General features: G+C 42.2%; 1 protein-coding gene across 2 annotated transcripts; it reads left to right on the top strand.

The window, feature by feature from the left end:
* Positions 1-1475: 1475 nt before the first annotated feature.
* Positions 1476-20301, top strand: KLF5 (Kruppel like factor 5). Of its 2 annotated transcripts, none has more exons than XM_032680862.1 (4): positions 1476-1549; positions 4360-5230; positions 6336-6395; positions 18330-19136. In XM_032680862.1, the coding sequence occupies exons 2-4, from the start codon at positions 4372-4374 to the stop codon at positions 18506-18508; spliced, it is 1098 nt and encodes a 365-aa protein (XP_032536753.1). In that variant the 5' UTR covers positions 1476-1549; positions 4360-4371; the 3' UTR covers positions 18509-19136. The 2 variants fall into 2 exon arrangements, with proteins under 2 accessions (XP_032536753.1, XP_032536752.1); XM_032680861.1 differs by lacking the exon at positions 1476-1549 and adding an exon at positions 2216-2434 and having other exon boundaries at positions 18330-20301.
* The last annotated feature ends 534 nt before the right edge of the window (positions 20302-20835 follow it).

Below are 20835 nucleotides of genomic sequence, written 5' to 3'. Positions count from 1 at the left end.
GTGATGAGATTGGATTTATTTATCTGTATTAAAACACATTCAGAGATGTTTTTGAAGATGTTTAAAGTATACACAAAGCTTTACTCAGTGACACCATTCTAATTAACCCGCCAAAGCATTTGCTAGAGCAGACCCTTCAACAATGTACGTATATAAAACAAAACAAAAAAACCCCAAATTCTGAAATTATCTGTTTACCATTCACATAAGGAGATGGAGGGAAAACATACAATTAAAGTATGCGAGTCTCAGAAACATTTCAGTTGCTACAGCCATACAATTCACAGAAATGTCTGAAAGATAGTGGTATATGTACTAATCAGATGCTGTCTAGCCCTATGTTGTGCCTGATCTAGAAGAATTAGTTTCCAGACAGCCTAGTGTAGTATTGCTAGTTTTGCATTTTTAAAGCTGTTAAAAAGCAGTTTATACTAAACTTGTCCTTTCAGAGGGTCAAAAACGTAGTTTGGAGCCTAACTGGCTTAATACAGGCGACATGACGGGCATTCAAAAACTGTAGTTTGAAGTATAGCCCTAAACTAGGGTTATGCGAAGGGCATTCACACAAAAACAAGACATGATTTAAAAATCTGTTGGTTAAAACACCTGCTTATAGGCTTGAGTGAGGAAAGAGATGCCAGCCATGAGTCTTCAGAAAAGGACACTGAAGATTCATTGTCTAAATGCAAATACGTATTAGTGTTAGTGGATGGAAATTAGCCTGCACGGCTTTAAATGCTACGCTGACGGGAGTAGTCGGATCTGCATTAGTAATAACAAGCATCGAGCGGCTACGTATTGCTAAACAGACAGTTTGTTTAAAGACGTTATGCTGAGCTCTTTCCTGGTTCTGTAATTAGTTGTCTACATGCAGGCTCTGAGATATCCTACTCGCTGTGGACTGGGCGGCAAAGAGGAGGAGTGCCAGGTTGACCAGGAAAAAAATGCTTTTTTACGTTTTTAAAAAAGAGCTTTATCTGTAAATGATAGGGGATAAATGCGGGGAGGGGGAGGTTGCAACATGACTGTGGATTCACAGACTCTCTCCCTGCAAACCGAGAGTGCAGAGCTGGTAGAGCCAGGAAAAAGGTGGAAAGTTTGTGCTTTTTTTCCAAGGCTCCACTACATGCTGTACTTTTCCCATACGACGTGATCCCGCCGGTGTTGCACGAAAGGACAGCGACGCTCCTTTTTCTCTTCCTTCAGCGAAACATGCGGGAGCTTAGCTCATCGTCCTGTGTCTACGAGGAAATATGCTTTGCGTCGAAACCACACCTCAAAACAAGTAAATAGAAACTTGTCTCATCCAAGGGGGGGGGGGGTGTAGGAAGAGACGAGACAATCCTCGCTACCTCTTTTCCTCTACCTGTCTTCCTTCTCATCTGCGATATTTCTGTGATACGTTGAAAAACAGCATTTTCATAGCGTAGGGGGGCTGTATATCGCAGTGCTGAAATTTATTATCAGCAGGTTTTGAGTACGAGTTGCCTTCGGGACAAAAAATAATAAATCTGAATGACTGCCTTTAAAACCCTTTTGAAGATGAAAGGTAGGACAAGACGGTTGTTTTAAAGTGCCCACATTAGCAGCGCTTCTTTACAAGACTATAAATAATAGTGAAAGCACGAGAGGGGCCTCGGCGGACCGCCGCACTTGCTGAAAACCCGCTCCTACTCCACGGCGAGCATCGCGCCCGCCGACCCTGCCCGAGGACCCTGCGCCGGGCACCGCTCCCTGGCTGCTGCCTGGGTGATACCGCCGGGGTCGGGTCGGGGTCGGGGTCGGGGTCGGGGCCGGGGTCAGGGTCGGTACCGGGACCGCTCTGCGCCGCCGCCTCGGCCGCGCTCGCCGGTGCCGCCGCTGCGGGGCAGGGCCGGATCGGGCCGGGCCGGGCGGCGGGGAGGAGCTGCCCGCGCTCCCCGTAGGCAGGGCGGGCGGCAGGGCCGGCCCCCTTCGCCGGTCTGGGTGGGGTGTAGGGGGGGCCGGGGGTGGAGTAGGGTGAAATAGAGGCGGGCGTGTGTCACCGGGTAGATACCCGCGGCCAGGTACAGGGGGAGGCACTGACGACAGCGGAGTGGATGCGCTCTGGGCTGGGGCTCCTGGGCACTGAGCGTACGAGCAGCCGCCGCCCGCCCGCCCGCCCGGAGCCGCCCGCGGGTCAGTCGCTCTGTGCCGGGGCGGGCAGACCGTCCGCGCCGCGCCCGCCGCCAGCCTCATGGCCACCAGGGTGCTGACCATGAGTGCCCGCCTGGGGCCCGTGCAGCAGCCCGAGGAGCCGGTGTTCGCGCAGCTCAAGCCCGTGCTAGGCGCCCGGGAGGCAGCGATCTTCCCCGGGGAGGACCTGAAGCAGCAGCCGCCGCCCCAGCAGCCGCAGCAGCACCCTGGGGGCGGCGGGGGCGGCGGCGCGACCCTGCCGGCGGAGGAGATGGTGCAGGTAGGCTGCGGGCACCCCCTCCCAGCCCGCCGGTGGGCGCTGGGTCCCCGCACAGCCCGCCGGCCGTCGCGCCTCGCCCGGGCGGGAGCGACCGCTGCGGAGGGGGCGGGTGGGACTGGGTGGGGCCGAGCCGCGGGGCGAGGGCGGCGGACACTGAGGTGCGGGGCTGCGGCGGCAGCGGCGGGCTGTGTGTATGTGCGTGTGTGTGTGCGTGTGTGTACGTGTATGTGTGCACGTGTATGTGTGCGTGTGTGTATGTGTGTGCGGGGGAGCGGCCTCACTGCCCGTGCGGAGCGGGAGCGCTCCCGCGTTCCCGCCGGCGGAGCTGTGCGCGGCGGCCGGGGCCGAGGCGGGGCGCGGGCTCCGCGGGCCGTCCCGCGGCGGACGGGGGGAGCGGGGCTGCCCCCGCGGCTGTGTTGAAAGCTACAGCTGCTGCCTTCGCACTTGCCCGGCGGCAGAATTAGAGCGGCCGCCTGTCCTCCTCGCCCACGCAGGGAGTCATGTTCGGAAAGGGGGGGGGGGGGGGGGGGGGCGAGAGCACACGACACACGGGGTAAGGGGGGACTTCCCGGGATTTTCTGACTATCCCAGGAGGCTGTTTGGGAGCGGATCCACAGGCAAACAGCTGGAGCAGCTAAAAGCGGGAAGACGCCAGTCGCAGCCGGGCTCCAGCCCGCGGACGGTGCCCGTTCCAGGGGCGGCTCCCCGCGCCCCTGTGGGACGCCCGCGCCCTCCGGGCCGGCGGGAGCCCCCGGTGCCGCAGCGGGCTATCGGGCGCTGCGTTTCGGTGGTGTCTTCCCCAGCGAGTAAATAACTCACGGCTTCAAAGCGAGCTACCCTCGGCTCGTAAACAAGAGCTAGAAAAAGTAGTCTGGCATGTCGAGGCAGATCCAGATCAAAGAGTCGGGAAGGCGGCTCCGTTTGTTTGTGGTGTTTACTGGGGGTCTTTGAAGAAAGGTCCTAAAATCCGCTTTCGGGCAGAGTTGCTGTTTGTCAGCTGCTTTCTCTTGCGGGGTGCTAAACGGGTCTGGTATGAGCGCTCTCTTGACAGGGCAGGGGGGAATGTAGCATTTGCCCATTGGAGAGTGCGTGATAAATGTTTTGCCGATGACTGTACACCAGTAATGTATAGGGCTCCAGCCACCCACGGATTCCCTCGCACCACTGCGCTAAGAGAATGATTTTCCAGTAATTAAAGAGCTCTCCGAGGACTGAGGCATGGATCGGGACATATTCATCATGCTATTAGCCAATTGTACACTGCACAGATTATTACTGATTTGAGCGTAGTCCTGGAGACACTTTACACAGAGAGTACTCTGATGCAGTCAACCCCTCTTCTTGTTATTCAATATTATTAATAACTTTACACTTTGGTGTCATATTTCTAATCAAATACTGTTCTTTTATGGATGAAAAATCCTGGAAGTGTAGAAATATATATAGGTATATATAAGTGTTATTTGAAGTATTAGCATTCAAATAGCCAGCTGAGGATGTGGCTTTTAGAGTTAGCATTTCAAAGAAAAGCGGGTGAAACAGATAGGCAGTCACCCTGCTCCAGCAGTGAATTCCATAGCAGGAGATCTGCAGATTAGGCACAGCGCCTGTCACTTCTGTGCCTCGCACTATCTTGTAGGCATAAAAGATGAAAAGTTTGTGTATGCTGAAACATCAGATCGATCTTAATGTCTGAATGACTTATGCCACGACTTTATCTCCTTGTCCTTGATGATGTTGATCAGTGTGTGATTATAAAAGACAGGTTCTCATTAGTGTGAGTGTTCATAACTTCTTCTGTAGGTGTCTTGCGGCTGGCTGAAAAGTACTGCCTTTTATTTGCGAAGCCTCACATGACTTGCATGCCGTCGTCTTTCTTGGTTGGTAACAAATCATGTGGATTATGGTCTGTTTTGTCTTTGTAGACAAGATGTGAAATGGAGAAATACTTGGCACCTCAGCTCCCGCCTGTTCCTGTCATCCCCGAACATAAGAAATACAGAAGAGACAGTGCCTCGGTTGTAGACCAGTTTTTCACTGACAGCGAAGGGTTGCCTTACAGCATCAACATGAACGTCTTCCTCCCCGACATTAGCCATCTGAGAACTGGCCTGTACAAATCTCAGCGACCCTGTGTAACCCACATCAAGACAGAGCCGGTCACCATCTTCAGTCACCAGAACGAAACTACTGCCCCTGCCCCTACTCCCACTCAGGCCCTCCCCGAATTTACCAGCATCTTCAGCTCCCACCAAACTCCTGATGTGAACAACATTTTCATCAAGCAGGAGCTTCCAACTCCAGATGTTCATCTTTCTGTCACACCCCAGCAAGGCCAGCTGTATCAGCTCTTGAGCTCACCGGATTTAGATATGCCCAACACTACTACTCAGGCAGCCGTGATGGACTCCCTAAACAATGTCTCCATGCCATCAGCCATGGCGGGCCTTAACACGCTCTCCTCGGCTGTTCCACAGACTGCAATGAAACAGTTCCAGGGTATCCCCCCCTGTAGCTACACCATGCCAAACCAGTTTCTGCAGCAGCAGGCCACTTACTTCCCTCCTTCGCCCCCAAGCTCAGAGCCTGGAAGTCCAGACAGACAAGCAGAGATGCTGCAGAATTTAACCCCCCCTCCATCATATGCCGCAACTATAGCTTCTAAGCTGGCGATTCACAATCCAAACTTACCAGCGACTCTGCCCATAACCCCCCAGAACATCCAACCGGTCAGATACAACAGGAGAAGTAACCCAGATTTGGAGAAAAGACGTATCCACTACTGTGACTATCCTGGTAAGCAATCTATGCCAGAAAATCCCAGCCCTTACAATAAAAAGAGTGTGAATAATCATGGATGAGGTATAAGTGGTTTTTCTTTAGCTGTTGTCTACACCTAGAACTAAATAGTTTCTTGTCAAAGTAGAATTTTTCTTTTCTTTGTTGTTTTATTTTGAATGGGACATTTTCACATTCTTTAAATGACATATACTGTTTTCTTCATGTCATTTGTCGTTCTCTTAAACAACTGAGTTCATTTTACCATGTTACAAAATTTTTACTCTACAGAAAATAAAAAAATTATGTCCTTTGCTAATGTAAGTCAGTGTGACTATGCAGCTCCTGCTCTCATTCTTCCAGTACCTGTGGTGGAGCAGCGGCTAAGTTTGTCCAAAGCAGTACAACTCAGTTTGAATCTTCTGGCACTGAAAGAATCATTTTGGCTCCTAGCAGCTGAGGCCATGACCATATCTTCCCTGTTATGAACAGGAGATTCAGCTGCCCTCAAAAATCCATTAAAACCATCTCTGAAAATTGCCCACAGGTAGATTGTCTTCAGCCTCTCCTTCTCTTACACTGAAGGGGAAGAGGGACCTGACTGTAAACTGTGCCTCCATGTAGTACGTAATCCCAGATACAAGATGTTCACACTCGTTGTAGTGCAGAGAGAAATTGCTGCTCGTGGTTGCTCTTCCCCCTGAGCAACACAACTCTGGGTGGTGTAGCACCCATTCGGTGTGCAGTGTGGTAAGTGCTCAGTGGAAGAGTTACGCTGAGCCCCGGGTGACAATGACACCAAGTCTGGCTTGATCAAGTCCTCTGGGAAATTTTTAAAAGATGAAGCCCCCTGCTGAGTTGTTAATTTACGTAGCAGGTGTAACTGTACATAGATTGTAGCAGCTCTACCAGAAACATACGTGTTTTTTTCTGTGTGAAGCAGCATATCCCTAGGAGCTTTCTATGTAAAATTTTACTTCTAAATGACAAAGATGATGCCAGAAAGTAGTAAACTTAAAGGTGTCCAGATAGTACCCCAGCACTGACTGAGGAAGTTTAAATGTAATGTGAAGTGTTCCTCTTCTCCCTACTGAAGCCTCTCTGCTTTTTTGTTTTGGTTTAGGCTGCACAAAAGTTTATACAAAGTCTTCTCACTTAAAAGCACACCTGAGAACTCACACAGGTATGTATTCACTCTCTTACTGTCTGTTGTTCGTTCATGGCTGACATTTTTTGAGAATGCAAGCATGTTTGGTCTGCCATCTCCTCCCTGTTTTCTCTTGAGTGGTATAGGTACAAACTGGCAGTTCAGTTAAGAAATATTTAGAGATTGGTCAATGAAAAGAAAAATTGCTTTTATTAATGCAGTTTTGTTAAACCTTTTATAATACAGAACTCACAATAGCTGAGAATAAAGCAGATGGAAACTTCTCTTTTCAATCTAAAATACCATTAACGTGTTAAAAAATAGACTTTTTCCCCCTTGAATAATGAATTAAGCATAGTAAACATATTCTTTTAAAGATTTATCTAAGTAGATGGAATTTTCTGGTTTGGGTTTTTTCTCTTTGACCTTTTAGAATTCTTTAATCTTAGAATTTTTCAGAAACATCATGAAAACTCCCAAGATAATGTCCATTTACTTCGTCCTTGGCGTTAAGTGTGTTTTATTATTTTTTTTGAAAGACAAGTAGTTGTACATACTTCTTTTAAAAAAGCTACAACATAATTTCATTTTTTTTTTGTCAGTGAATGACATTAAAGTGGAGACAATTAAAAGTGTCAGTGAGTCACACTTGTTTTTTGTACCTTGATCAAACTCCACCTGCAGCTGCAGAGACAGTCTTCGTTCTCGGGCCCGCACGGAGTGGAGCTGGGGATGGTGTTGCTTGTGTGTAGGTGCAGGAGCACCTACATGCAGAGGACAGTGTTGGGAGGTGGAACTGCCCTAGGTGCTCTTCCTGAGCATTCACCTGCTGAGGCGGGGAGAAGAAGGAAAGAGGGAAACGGGGAGAAAAACTCACCACTAGGACATCGGAAGCTAGTACCGTTCTTTGCCAGGATTTTAGAACAGAACTGCTCATGCTAAATCAGTGAAAAGTATCAAATCAAATGAGAGGGCTGCAGCTCCTGTTTTTAAAGCTGAGTATGAGCCTGGTGTTTTTTATGCATGGACGTTGAATCAGAGCAAAACACAAATCACAGTTCAAGCAACTTTGTTATTGAAGCAGGCTGTCAGTGCGATGCCTGTGCCATTCAAGTAAGGAGTAAGTTTAAACCAGAAGTCAAAACAAAACTTGTCGTGAGATGAGATCTAACAAAATGTTTCACTATCTCTATGGAAACAAGGCTTTCTGTTCAGCAGCTATTTAGAATGGATCGTTAGATTATCGTAAAGAAATTGAGTATCTCCAGGCTAAACGTTACTAAGGAAATTTTTTTTTTTGATAAATGAAAGTTATCTGTGTTGCAGTCACAGTGAAAAATTGAAAGCAGCTGTACAAAGATTATTGCTTTGAATTAGTAAGAGACTAAACACAAACGCTATTAAAAATACTTTTTATATGTAATCACTCATTAGCAGTAAGTTTAGAAAGAAAGGAATATTTTCATGAGGATGTAGATGTGAGTAGTGTTGGAGAGTAGAAACCCCTTTTAATAAATAATCTGTAAATTTAAGACTGTGCAATTTCCACTTACGCACTTCAGCTAGGAACTAAATACCAGTTTTAAATATCTCATTTACTATTATATAATAGCTAGAAAGGGGAATAAAAGCAAAGCTTTAGTCTAAAAATTACCATTACATCAGCATTTGAAATGAACACTTTTTCTTTTTTAAATCAATTTATATCTTTTTTGCACCTTGAGTAGTAACGACGTTAGGGTTTACAAAGTTAATACGTGTGTGCATAGAAATACATCCCATGTTGCTAACATATATTGCTTAGGGTGACTAATGTTTATTGTTGCCTTCACTTTTTTACCTAGAAATGTGGATAGATGTGCAAAGGTCAAAGGAACTGATGTATTCATGAAAACAAGAATGTTGTTTTAGATAAAAATCAAGTGAATTTAAGCAGGTCTGTAATGCAAAGGGTCTTCTGGGGAGGTGAATGAAGGGATAAACTGTCTAAAGCGTGCATTACATGCAAGAATGTGAGTCCGTATCCTGTTACCTGCAATATTTCAGAGTTTGGATTAGTTTAACTCTCTTGAATATTCACTTCATAATTGAAGATTTTCAGCACTGAATGTGATCTCTGCCTTAACATATGGTTGAAGTGTGTATTAAGAGCCAGATCTCTGACTTAACATTAAATCGATTAATGAATGTTAAAGTAAAGGGGTGCAAACTCAGGGAAACCTGAGAAGTTGCTCAGCTCCCCCAGGAGTGCTGGGGAATCTCGCTATTGATTTCCAAAGGACTCAATGCCGAGGGCTAAATTAGGGAGTGTGCCTCTGTGCATCCCATCCCCCTGAACTGTGAATTCATACAGCACTAATAAGTTTTGATTTTTTTAGTTTAAATTTTTTTTAAAGGACTTTTGTGAAGCTTTTACCTTCAAAGTCTAAAGCAAATGTCACGTAATCCATTTTAATAAAGTTGTGTGTGATATTCTTTCAAATCCCTTCAGGGATAGCAGACCTGTTTATCTGGCTAAACCCGTTCTTTAGTAATCATGGACCACTGAAGTTGTTCTCTCCTTATTCTTAGTTTCTTAACAATACCTTTTAAAATTGGCTGCAGTCTCTTTCTCATCCCAACCAGTCCCCACCCTTCTCAGCAATCTGTCATCTTAAAATAAAAGAGCCTGCAGCAAAGGTTGTCTGCCATTAAAAGTCAAGACAGACCTTATGGTTTTCCTTTTGTATTGGAAAATCTCAACCTTTTCACGGTATTTATTTAGCAACCTTTCCCTTCTGAAAGTTTTTCCCTGGGTTTAGTAGATGTTCTTTGAGAGCAAAGCTAAGGGGAATGTTATTTTTGATAGGTGGAATGTAGGCTGTAGTCTTTTCTTTTTCAATTGGGATATGAACACGCTGTCAGACTTTGTGAGGTACATTTAAATAAAACTGTAGGAAATGGGCAAGAGGAAAATCCCATGTATTTTTCTTCTTAAGTGTTCCCAAGGTGTTTATCTTACACCAAGTCAGGTGGTATAAGCTAATATAGTTATGCTGATTTAATGCAATTACTCTGGACTCTTGCTGTATTCCCATTAAGAGCTATGTATTTGTACCAGTTGCAGAGACAGGCACACATTTTTCTTCCTCTGTCTAATGCTTTAGCATTGGTAAATGATGAAATAGATTTTAGTTCAAAACTGGTAACCCCAAACCAGAATATGAACAAAGATTCAAATGTTGAAAAGATGCTAACGCTTTTTATCCATTTCCATGCAGGTGTCTGATACATTGTAATACCTTAAAACATTTCCTTTTAAAATAACTTTACCTGTTCATCGTGGAACAAGTTTCTTTTTATGCCCGGCATTGTGCAACTATGGTATAAAATATGTGAGGGAATTATGCATTTATCGCAGGCCGTTCAGCAGTAAAACCACCTTAAACCTTTGGCATAACAGCTATATATCCAACTTAAAAAACCTGCCAAATATCAGTGAAAAGCAGTTACTTGCATATAGCAGATAAACTTCATTCAGTTCCTTTTCTGGCATCCGAGTATATAAATATATATATCACGTAATCATTTAGCAACAGTGGCCCTGTGACTTACCCTTTTGGATTTCTTTATATGTTAAAGATTGGATTGTGGAAATTAAGTGTTTGACATGTGGGTGCCTGGAATACCCTACCTGCAACACTGCAGAACTGCTGGCTCCAGGGGTTTTTTAATTATTATTTCTGTGAACAGCTGCACGCTTCAGAATTGCGTATGTTTTTTAGAGGAAAATCTGTCATTGTTTTGAACGCATCAAGGCATGCACATTGCGGACATTTTCCAGCTGCATATTGGTTTTCTGTATACAGAGTCTTTGTACAGGCATGTTCTCTGGTCACATGATGGGCTTGCCATTAATAGTTTCTAGCATTAACTGCAGAACTATTTCATCTCTATCTATAGATCTAGTTTGGATTTAGTGATGGGAAGTGGAAGCCAAGATAAGTCAAGAGAAATGGCATTTCTCTAAATGAGATGCACTCAAAATGCTTCCACTGTCCCTAGTTATTTCAAATTTTTATATAGGCATGGAACAGCTGCTGGCTTGTGCAGTTCCTCAAGGTGTTAAACGTTTTTTTTATTTTAGATTTCTGCCTCGATAGATCCAAAATTAGATTGATGGTACAACAGAATTAGAACCAGTTGTGTGCAGTGGACTTGAGCAGTCCCTAGGACTTGGTGCTCTTTAGGGACACTTGTTAAAGGTGGTACCATATCGAATTGCCCAGGAATTCAGGATGCCTATTGTTGAGAAGGAAAAATAGGTAGTAGTTTGACTCCTGGTGGAAGAAAAGCACCTTGTGAAAACATGTATCAACTCAAATCATCCTGAGACTCTGGTGAGGGATTTCGCTCAGGGAGCACAAATGAGGAATGGAGGCCCCAAAAGACTCTGCTTTGCTCATGGTTGCAGCCGTCTGTGCATATAGCAAACCTCATCCTGGAAAAATCTTTGCATTATGAAAACAGATACTAAGTAATATTTCTGTGCAGACCCCGCTTCTTTGACCTGTTAGATGAGTCAGTTGCACAGATTATACTTTAAGGAGCTGTCAGTAAATGCCATCATTGATAGAGACCTTAAGGAAAAGTGGAAGAGAGTTAAATAAAACTGTTGACAAAGTGCATTAAAGTGCAGTGTTGCTAGACAGTGCAGAAGAGTATGTTAGCATCTTTTATTTATGAATTCTTCTAAATCCATTAGTTGCCTGTGTGAGAAATGGAAGTACATTATTTTCCTGTGCAAACCACAGTTTAAGGGAAAATAATGCATTTTTTTTTCAAACACTTTGTGAACAATTGCAAACCTTGGGATTAATTGATCTGGTTCTTTATCTGTAGTCAGAAGCTAAATGAGAAGTGTTAGAATGTGTTGTTCAAAAGAAGGTGAAATTTTAGCAACCTAAAACTATATTCTAATTAAATATTACTGATCATTCACATCAGCATACAATTTTTACGAATCAGGAATTAAATTCTAAGGTGTCAGGTGAGGGGTATTCAGATTTTAGATCCTGAGAAGAAAAGCCTAATATTTTCTTTTTGATTAAAAGCCTAGAAAGTCCCTCTAAGCATGAAAGCTTAAAAAAACTGTTGTTTCTGTGAATTACTCCCTGAGAGGATTAAACTTCAGTTCCAAGATATTTGATTCCTGATAAGGAAACTGTTGACCTAAGAGACTGACTTTAAATATAGTTCATTTTGAGACCGCCCTCCATAGGCTAATATAGTCCCAAGATTCACAGCAATTGCCAGTGATTAAAACTTTCCATTATTTGATCAGACATTCCTTATTGTAATTAATTTCTGAGCTTGACTGGGATGATTGACTCCTGCTTCCAGCCGGAGTAGTGTGTTGCTTGTTGTTTGTTAGATGACCTGCACCTCCCATTGGTGAAAGATTAGAAACATTTGAGTAATGTCCTAGTTTAGTCTGAGTATCTTGGTAGCAGCATTCCTGTCCTGTCAGGCTGCATTATTTATATTCAGTGATCTCTAACAACTCTGATTAAGGACATATTAAAACCTTTGATTTTGGCAAGTGTACAGTGCTTTGCTTTGAGTTAAAATAGCTTTTGTGCTTCGCTTTAGTTTTTAATTTTTTTTTTTTTGTGTGTCTGCGTGCATACAGTAGATGGAAATCTGGAAGTCTACAGTACATGTTTAATAAATTCCATTTTAAGAGCACCTCTTATCTGACTGCACAAAAGCCAGTGTTACTGGTGAGAGAGCTAAAGAGCTGTTCTTGTACCACAGGCATAGGTTAGGAAATGTGTTCTTAGGAAATGCGTAGACACAGCCATGCACCCCAGATGGCATGGATTTCTTACAAACCTACTTTAAAAAAATTCCTTTCCTCTCTGTTCGCATACCTCTTTGAAGAGAGACCACCTCTGTTAAGACAGAATGTTATACCAGAAAGAAAATAAACCATTGCACAGGCCAGTCAAGATTCCCCAGTAATCCTTGAACTGCATAAGACAACACTTACCAAAATAAATGTGCTTCAAGAAGTGATGGGAGCCCTGCGAAGGTAATTCCTCTCCGGTCAGAAAGTAGATGATGCACAGTTTCTTTTCAGTCCTCTTTGCTCACCACTCAGTTATCTTTTATTCCTGTCCATGCTTGATTTATCAGTGATCGGACTTCAAGGGCTCAATAGCTCTGTGTTAAAAAATTCCTCAAAATGCTGTTTCATTGTGAAGTAGTACCTAATGGTCACACTCCAGCCATTACTATACTAGGTAGTGGCTTTATCACATTTTAAAACGTGCAGCATATGCTGCTCATTCATATCATTGATGGGATGGATGTTTCAAGGACTAAATTTGTTTTGTCACTCACAAAATAAGCTGGACATACCTTGCCTGCTGCCAGGCCTCTTGGACAACTGAGAATTTTGGTGCACTAAAGAGCTTTTAAACACCCAAGGGATTATTTGTTTTGAAACTTCAGCTTTCTGTTCTTTCTCAAAAAAAAAAAACCACAACCCAAGTATAAACCAAGAAGCTGCTTTTAATGACGACTGCAGCACTTGGTCAATGGCAGAAGGAAGGTCTGATTTTAACTAAACATTGGGAGCAAAACACATTTGAACAAGTGCAGGCATACACCCAAGTAACTACTTTCCGGTCCAGTCAGTCTGGAAGAGACCAGAGTTTAAAACTGTGGTGCCGTGAGCTAGAGAAACACTATTTCAAGCAAACTAAAATAGAAAAAAAAATTTTGTTTGTTCTTATTTTTTTTCTAAAAATTTAAGGCTATAGCATGTCGGGGAATTAAGATGACTGATGATAACCTGTGAAAAATTTGAAAACAAATTCACTGGAAAGCTTTGAGACAACATAAATATTTTTAATAATCTGGTTTGAAACTGAACATGATAAAGGTTCTGTACATAACTGATGCAGTTATGGTGCGGAAACTTCTGCTTTACCTGCCACCTTTTTATCATACCTAGCTGAAAATTTTTTAAGGCCAGACACTTGCCACTAGAAATAGTTCCATAATAAACACGAGTAATATTAAAATGGAAAGACTGGCGGAGGGTATCTTTATAGTTTCTTACAAGATGTAATCAGGTGTTGTGTTTTTGGAGTCTTTGAAAAGCATACTACTTTTTATTTGTCAAGGAAGCTCCAAACTTGCTGTTCTGACAAAAATTTCTGATAGCAAACAAGTGAAGTTGCAGGCGTTGCCTGGTGTAATACCTGTATTTGGATTTCTGCATACCAATAGAGTTACCTAACTTTAGGTTTGAAAATCCAGCCCTTGCTGTTTACAGCTTTATATTTAAAGAAAGCCGTCCTAGCGGTGAATTGCAGAAATAAAGTCATAAATCTCTTCAGTGAAATAAGGAAGTTTATTTTCTTCTTAATAGGGAAATTCATCAATAATGGAAGCTTTCAGTGACTTGTTTTTTCCAAACAGAATTTTAAACAGAAACATGTTCTTGCATAGAGGCTGCATGTCGAAGATAGAGGGTGTCTTCAGAATGACCGTCACCCCCGCACTGGTGGCACTGTGCCTTACCCAAATGAGCATGGCCATGAGCGTCACTGCCAGCGACTAGAATTAGTGTTTGGAAAGCAGTTGGTGCATTTTGACATGGCTAAATCACAAGAAGATAAATTAAAGGGAAAAGAGGCAACACAGTGTGTTTACTGGTCCAGACCACTCTCCTGTGGTATTGATAAGAAACCCGAACCTTGGGATCTACCTTGAGGAAGTTTTATCTGTTGAAGTGAGTGGTTAGGTTAGCATGTTACATGTGGATATCTACATATCTTTTTGACATCCTTGCGATCTCATAGCATTGTAAATAATTTTTTGTAACGGCCACATTGCAAGCAAAATAACCTCCTTTCAGGTTAAGCTGCCTTATCTCCTGGTAGGTGCTTTCTGTAAAAGAGCTTCCAAACTAAACATTAGAGCTTAAAATTTCTGTGCGCAAGTACAAGTCTCTTTCTCGTGCTCCACAAATGTATTTTTTTTACACTGGAGAGTGGATACGTATTAAGAGCTCAAGAACTTAAAGATATATTTTGTGATGTATAAGCCTAGCAAAATATTTTAAATCAGTGATACTGGATGGAGGTTATGCAGAAATCCAATTAAACTTATGAAATCCCTATCCTGTTGAAGTCTAATTTAAAGGAAAGCAGTTCTGTTTCCCAGAAGTGCTGCGTATAATATTTCTGGCTAGGGAAAAAAGGGTTGGAGTGTGCTATTTGGCTGGAAATCGGTACCAGCTTCCTTCATGGTGTTTTAGTTGAACAGTGTTGACATTCTAACAAATCCCATGGAAGCTCCCCTGAAGTGGAGGAGTTAGCTGTTTTCTTGCTTTTACAGTGAAATATCTGTTTGATACCGCGGTCGTGTTCCAGAAAACCAAGCCGTACTGCCTTCATATTTGATGACCAGTGGCATTCTTGGTTTAACACCCTATAGAAGCCCTAAATTGCTGGAGGAAAACCAAATATTTCTAAAACTTTACTGCTACTGTATTTCTCACAATCATTAAAGTAAACAAATCTTACATTACTACGTAGCCAACGAAAACAGTGGATAAAGGGTTCAGTGTCCCTTGTTGTATATACCTGCTTTTTAAAAAAATAAATCTTCGACCCAGATTTCTCAGAGCTTTAAAGTCAGCATAGCAAAGAAGTAGATCACTTCAGAAAATATGTAATGTGAGGTGCTTTTTCCCTCTCTTGCAGGAACTTAAACCAAATTCTTATTTCTGCTAAGTGACAAAAAGCATGTGTATAGGTTGAGAGAGAGAAAATACTACCAGATAGTTGTTCTTCTGCTTGCTCCAAAGGAGTGAAAATAATCTCCACCTACTTTTTCTTGCCCCTGCTTCCTCCTTGCCCAAAAGGAAAACATTTGAAATTGAGTCAGTTCTTAAATAGAACTTTCCAACGGAAACTAGCATTACAAACATAGATATTCAGTATTTTACCCCTAGGATTTATTCAGAATGGTCCGGGCCTCTACACTGGCACTAAAAATACATTTTCCAGTTCTCACTGTTGGCCAAAGCAGGGGTTAAAAGCAGCATTCTGACCTTAATTTCCAGTACATAAAAGTAACACTGTTAAAACAATCTGTGTAAGGCAGCAACCCCTCTGTTCATCCATCCCTGAGCAGTGCTTGGTTTAGCTCAGGTCTGCAGCAGTCTGCCGGCAGGGAAGAGCGGTGCTATTCCGCATGTAGCTTTTCCCCTGAGCAACGCTGTTGCCCAGGAGGATTCTGGCTGTGGCTGGCACTGAAGTGACCGTGACAGTGTGGTAAGTGTCAAGATAGTGTCTCTGTGAAGTTGAGTGCCCTGGAGTTTGATGGGCATTCTGATCGCTGGACTCGACATTGGCTTGGATGCTGTTGCACCCAGCAAGGTACAGGCTTCACTGCTGCCCCAGCTGCTGGCAGTTTGTGTGCTAGGAGCCTTCGTATCACTGCTGACACTGCTCGCACATGAGGAAAAGTTTTAATGGAGGACAGCTTCTTTTTCTGTTTGTACTCTGACAGGGTCAGGTACCACCCACACAGGACAACTTTGAGGCTGCTTTTTCAATGCAGTGTAGTCCAGCACTTGGTGAAAGTTGCATGTACTTCATATCTCCTTGATGCTTGGAAATAGATTTTAATCTCCGGGTCCCCATTCCGGTCTGGTCTGGATATTTCTAGGCTTTTATTAACTAGTGCTATTTTCCTGCCCTCTTTACCTTTTCTGTCATTCCTTGTGTAATTCTGCAAAATGTAAGAGCAAACATTTGGAGTAGATAGAGGCCTAACTATGTATATGCTCTCCCTGGGCAGTGAGGGGGGGCAGGATCACAAGACTGGGAGTTCAGCATCAAGTATAAAGTTGGCAGTTTTAAGTGAAGACTTTTAAAGAAGAGTTTAAAGCTAGTAGAAAGAAATGAGAAAAATAAATAAATACACTGGCTTTAAGATGCTTCAAATGCAGGAGTAATGCTTTTGTGTAACCTCTGTGTGTGCATGTGTGTTTTAAAGCAAAGTGTTCTCAGATCTCCCTGGTGCTGTGCCTGTTGATCAGCAACAGTCTTTTACAGACACCCTTAGTAACCCAGTTAAAATACATCCATATATATAGTGCAAAAGATCCCTCACTGAAGAGGGACCTTTCCTGTCATTCTACTGTGAAGACCAAATGTGTAATCTGGCTTCTCTGGTGTTACAAAAGCTTTACACACTGAGTTTGAATGAAATTTTTATTTTAGCCTACAGTATGTGTTGCACAGAGCAAAAAACAATCCTATATGATAGACCATTCAGTCTTCAATCAGCATCAGAATTTACTCAGAGTAAATTCAGCTATGGCAGAAATCTGTGATAATTTGTGTTCTGCTTTGCGATCCACCAAATAATTATAAATTCTGTGAGAGGTGATGCCAGGCTCTTGTTGTTCTTAAGGGATGTTACATTTCCACCATGATTTCAATAAATCCTAGTTGCTGTTTTTGCAAAGAGGTGGTTGGGTGGTTAGTTTTTCTTGCAGAGGTCTGGTTATTGTTGTGACCCTGCTAACATGAAGCCACATCCCCCTTGTGAGCAAAGGGCTGGTTCTGCGCTCAGTAGGAGATGAAAAGTTTCTAGTCGATCAGAAGAAGCAGTAGAAACTCCCAGACAAAAACATTTTCATAATTTCATCTGCATGATAAATAAGGACTTTTGAAGTAATGTTTTGGAGTTTCTCAGATGGTGTTACCTGCATAGCTTATGCATAATAAACAGATTGCAGGATGTGGGCTTCTCTCTTTTTTCCACATGCTTGTCTGATGGTAAAAAATGGAAAAGCAGGAGGCACTCAATAGTGCAATAGGACTGAGACTGTGAGGGTAAAGGTCTGAGACCAGTGGAGAGGTAGAAGAAGTTAGAAAGGCCTTTTTGGAATGCTCGGCTTGGTTGTATTTCTGCTCCAGATGAAGCTACTGCCACAGAAGTCATCATGGCTTTGTGAATTTATATTTCTCCCATTTCAACAAACACTTGTAAATTGTAGGCATGCTTAAAATACTGTGTTTATAGTTCTAAAATGGATGAATGCAAACATTTGAGGTGCTTGGACGAGTGTATTCAAGATTAGGTGGATATTTTGAAGTTGCATTCAGAGCTGCTGTAACACAGCACGTTTTCAGAGATGCCATGCTCCCCTACATCAGTACAGACTGCTAGAAACAGCAGGCACTTTCCACCTCTAAAATATGGCTATTTAAGCACCTTATTGTAGACATTTCATTCTGAAAATGGGTGCTTTGAACTTGAAGTTGCCTTCACCTATATATAGCTAGCCTCAAGCAGGATACCACACGTTTTTATTGCTTGTTACATTTTAGAAAATACTATCCTCATTGTGTTTGTATCACACTGTGCCCCTTTCTTCACACATCAGAAGCTCTTGAACAGATCTGCACACTACAAAGAATCTTCGTAGAAGTCTTCCTTCCCATTTCAGACCTCTTGAAAAAGCTCTGTATAACTTACCCATTTTTCAAAGGTGCAAGCATAAGTTACAAACTTGGCTAGATTGTCACGTGAGGCTGCTTTTTTTTCCTACTCCCTGTCATACTGGAGTGAGTGTAAAGGAATGTATTTCGGTCTCATAGAGGCTTCTTAACTCTGCATTTCTGTACCATAGCTGTCTCTAATTTGCATTTGGAAGTTTCTTACATTTTACTGAGGTATTAAATCACGCTTTCAAGAACAAAATTTGCTGAAAAAAACAAAGGGGCTGCTTGTTTGGGGCCTGATGAATAGAGCTGCAAATAACTGGGAGGCATCAGCTCCTTGTTTGTCATTTGTTTCTTCAAATGGAAGAGCAGTGCTGTTTGATGCGATCTCTCATCGGTTTTCTTTGCTAAAGAGTGATGGCTGACAGTTTCGCTTCTCTGTGCTCTCTTTCAGGTGAGAAACCATACAAGTGCACATGGGAAGGCTGCGACTGGAGATTTGCTCGATCGGATGAACTAACGCGCCACTACAGGAAGCACACGGGGGCAAAGCCCTTCCAGTGTGCCGTCTGCAATCGGAGCTTCTCCCGCTCCGATCACCTGGCTCTCCACATGAAGAGACATCAGAACTAAAACCTGGACTTGTCATTGAGGCTGTTTTATATCTATGCAATTTCCTATTGACTCTCAACATACAACTGAAATTAGTTTAATTTTTGAGTATGGGTTATCCATTTAAAAGAAATCTCAAAAGAAACTGGAAATGTATATTTTGTATATTTATGCGGGAAAAGGGAAGACACTGTATCACAATACCGGAGTGTTTGGTCATTTGTTTGCTTTCATAATGTATATGGCTTTAGTCAGCAGGTTCATCTCTTTACAAGTATTATATCTCAACACATTGCAGCTTCATACATATTTTTTCCTCTTGCGGTGTTTTGACCAAAGCACTGTCATTATGGTGACAATGTTTGGTAAACAAATTAATGAGAGGATGCAGATGAATGCACACAGTGGAAAAGCCATAAACTGTAATCTGTCGGGTTTTTACTGGACATATTAAGTACGTGTGTTTTGTGTTGTTTTTTTTTTTAATGTTAAGCCGTTCTGTGGATATAAAATACATAGAAAAATTCATAAACAGCCATAGAACAAAATACTTTGTTCTGTGTGTTGCATGTTTGCTATGACAAAGATTTTGTAAATATGCAGATCAGCTTTTTTAGGTTTATTACGAAAGTTTTCTAAGAAACATCTGAAAAAAGCAGTTGTTTTACATTTGATAACATGGCACATTTATGAAAAAAAGTTACTTATATACCTCTGAAAACAGAACCAACTTAGCTTCATTTTTCTTAAGAGAACTGAGCTAAGCCTTTCAGATGTTTTATACCTGTTAACTCAATGGTGTGCACTGAATATTCAAAGCAGGATTTTGTTTTCAAATTGCTTAAAAGGGCAAAACATGCAGAATGAACTGTAAAGTCAATGTCGGAAGCTGAAATAACGGGGATAGTTAAAATGAACACAGAATGTTAAACCTCTTACTATAAGCTAAACTTAGTATCTCTTTAAAAAGAAGGATTTAGGATGCAGTTTCCATACACAGACATGTTAAGCTGGTTCAGCACCAGTATGATCTAGTTTGATGTGGATATTGCATGTAATTTACTAGGAGGTAAAGGATACAGTAGTTTTGTTTAAAATTACAGTGCAGTTTAGTTAATCCACTGTTCAGATTGACACACGCAGGGGAAAATTTACTGCTGACAAAAGTAGCTGAAACTCCACTGAAGTCAAAGAAATGGTGCCCTTTTTTGCTAACAATGACTTTGATCCACCGTGCTCAGCCTTGAAATAGGAGATGGAGGGCCAAAGATGAGGTTAGACCGGGTAGGATTTGGCCAGACAACAGGAGGAAACCAAACAAAATAGTAAGTGTCTGAACTTCACAAGCCGTAATATTAAGCTGTCAACCAAAGCCTAGAATAGACAATCAAAATACCAAAAAAGGGTCTTGCAGGAAACCCTGCTTTGTTAAAACTGTTATTTGTCTTTATTTATTTGTGGTATATGATAGACTCTTTTTTTTTTTAAAGACAATTTTACGTATACTTGATAAATTATAGTTTTGTTTGTTATAGTTAGAAATGTTGCTCTTAATGTAAATAGTTGACAAATGATGTAAATAATTTTGTAAGGCTTCAAATGTTTATACGTGGAAACACATGCATAAATTGGTTGCTGTTTTGCTTCTTTTGCCTCCCCCTTACCTTATTTTTGTATTGTGGTATTTCCTATGCAAATGATGGAGCAAACAGCTGTATAGTTGTAGAATGTTTTGAGAGAGAATGAAATGGTTTATATATAAAGACTCTTTTTTTTTTTTTTTTTTTTTGCAAAATAAAACAAAGTGCCTAATGTGTGTGTGTGTGCGTGCATGTGCTCTCTCTAGCTCCCGACAATGAAAGTTCTGTGTTTTTGCAGTGGGAGCTGGAAATCATGGCAATATTAAGCAAAGAGTGTCTGTTCTGCATAGGAGGGGCTGCCTCTTTGGAAAATACCTGGCACTTCTGCCTCCTGCCCTGATGAAAATAATAAATGTGAAGGGATAAAGGGTGGTGCTTTTCTGCCATCTGAACTTTAAAGGAAGTGTATGGTTGCCTGAAAACGGTTGCAATTGTCCATCTACAGTAGCATGATTGGAAATCAAAGGTTGGGTGTATAGAGGTATACAAATTCTTTCCCACTTTCAAAATGGTTAAAACCTATTCACACTCATCAGCAGTGGTGCCCAAAAGACGTTTCTCCCCAGAAAGGTGCTTTCATGCCCTAGAAAGGCAGGAAGGTCCCATAATAGCACTATACAATGCCTGCCACAGCAGTATCTCCTTTTCAGTATTTCTCCCTTGGGAGAAGGAAGTGTAGTTCACTTGAAAAATTTGAGTGGATGTGTA

The sequence above is a fragment of the Chiroxiphia lanceolata genome, chromosome 2 (genome assembly GCF_009829145.1).
Source record: "Chiroxiphia lanceolata isolate bChiLan1 chromosome 2, bChiLan1.pri, whole genome shotgun sequence".
Taxonomy (NCBI): Eukaryota; Metazoa; Chordata; class Aves; order Passeriformes; family Pipridae; genus Chiroxiphia; species Chiroxiphia lanceolata.
This window is presented reverse-complemented; position numbering and strand designations above follow the sequence as displayed.

Excerpts from the sequence above, each read along its gene's own strand:
- KLF5 (XM_032680861.1), top strand. The coding sequence starts at position 2,216 with ATGGCCACCAGGGTGCTGACCATGAGTGCCCGCCTGGGGCCCGTGCAG. Across the intron at positions 5,231-6,335 it reads CCACTACTGTGACTATCCTG|GCTGCACAAAAGTTTATACA; the intron begins GTAAGCAATCTA and ends GTTTTGGTTTAG. Across the intron at positions 6,396-18,329 it reads ACACCTGAGAACTCACACAG|GTGAGAAACCATACAAGTGC; the intron begins GTATGTATTCAC and ends GCTCTCTTTCAG.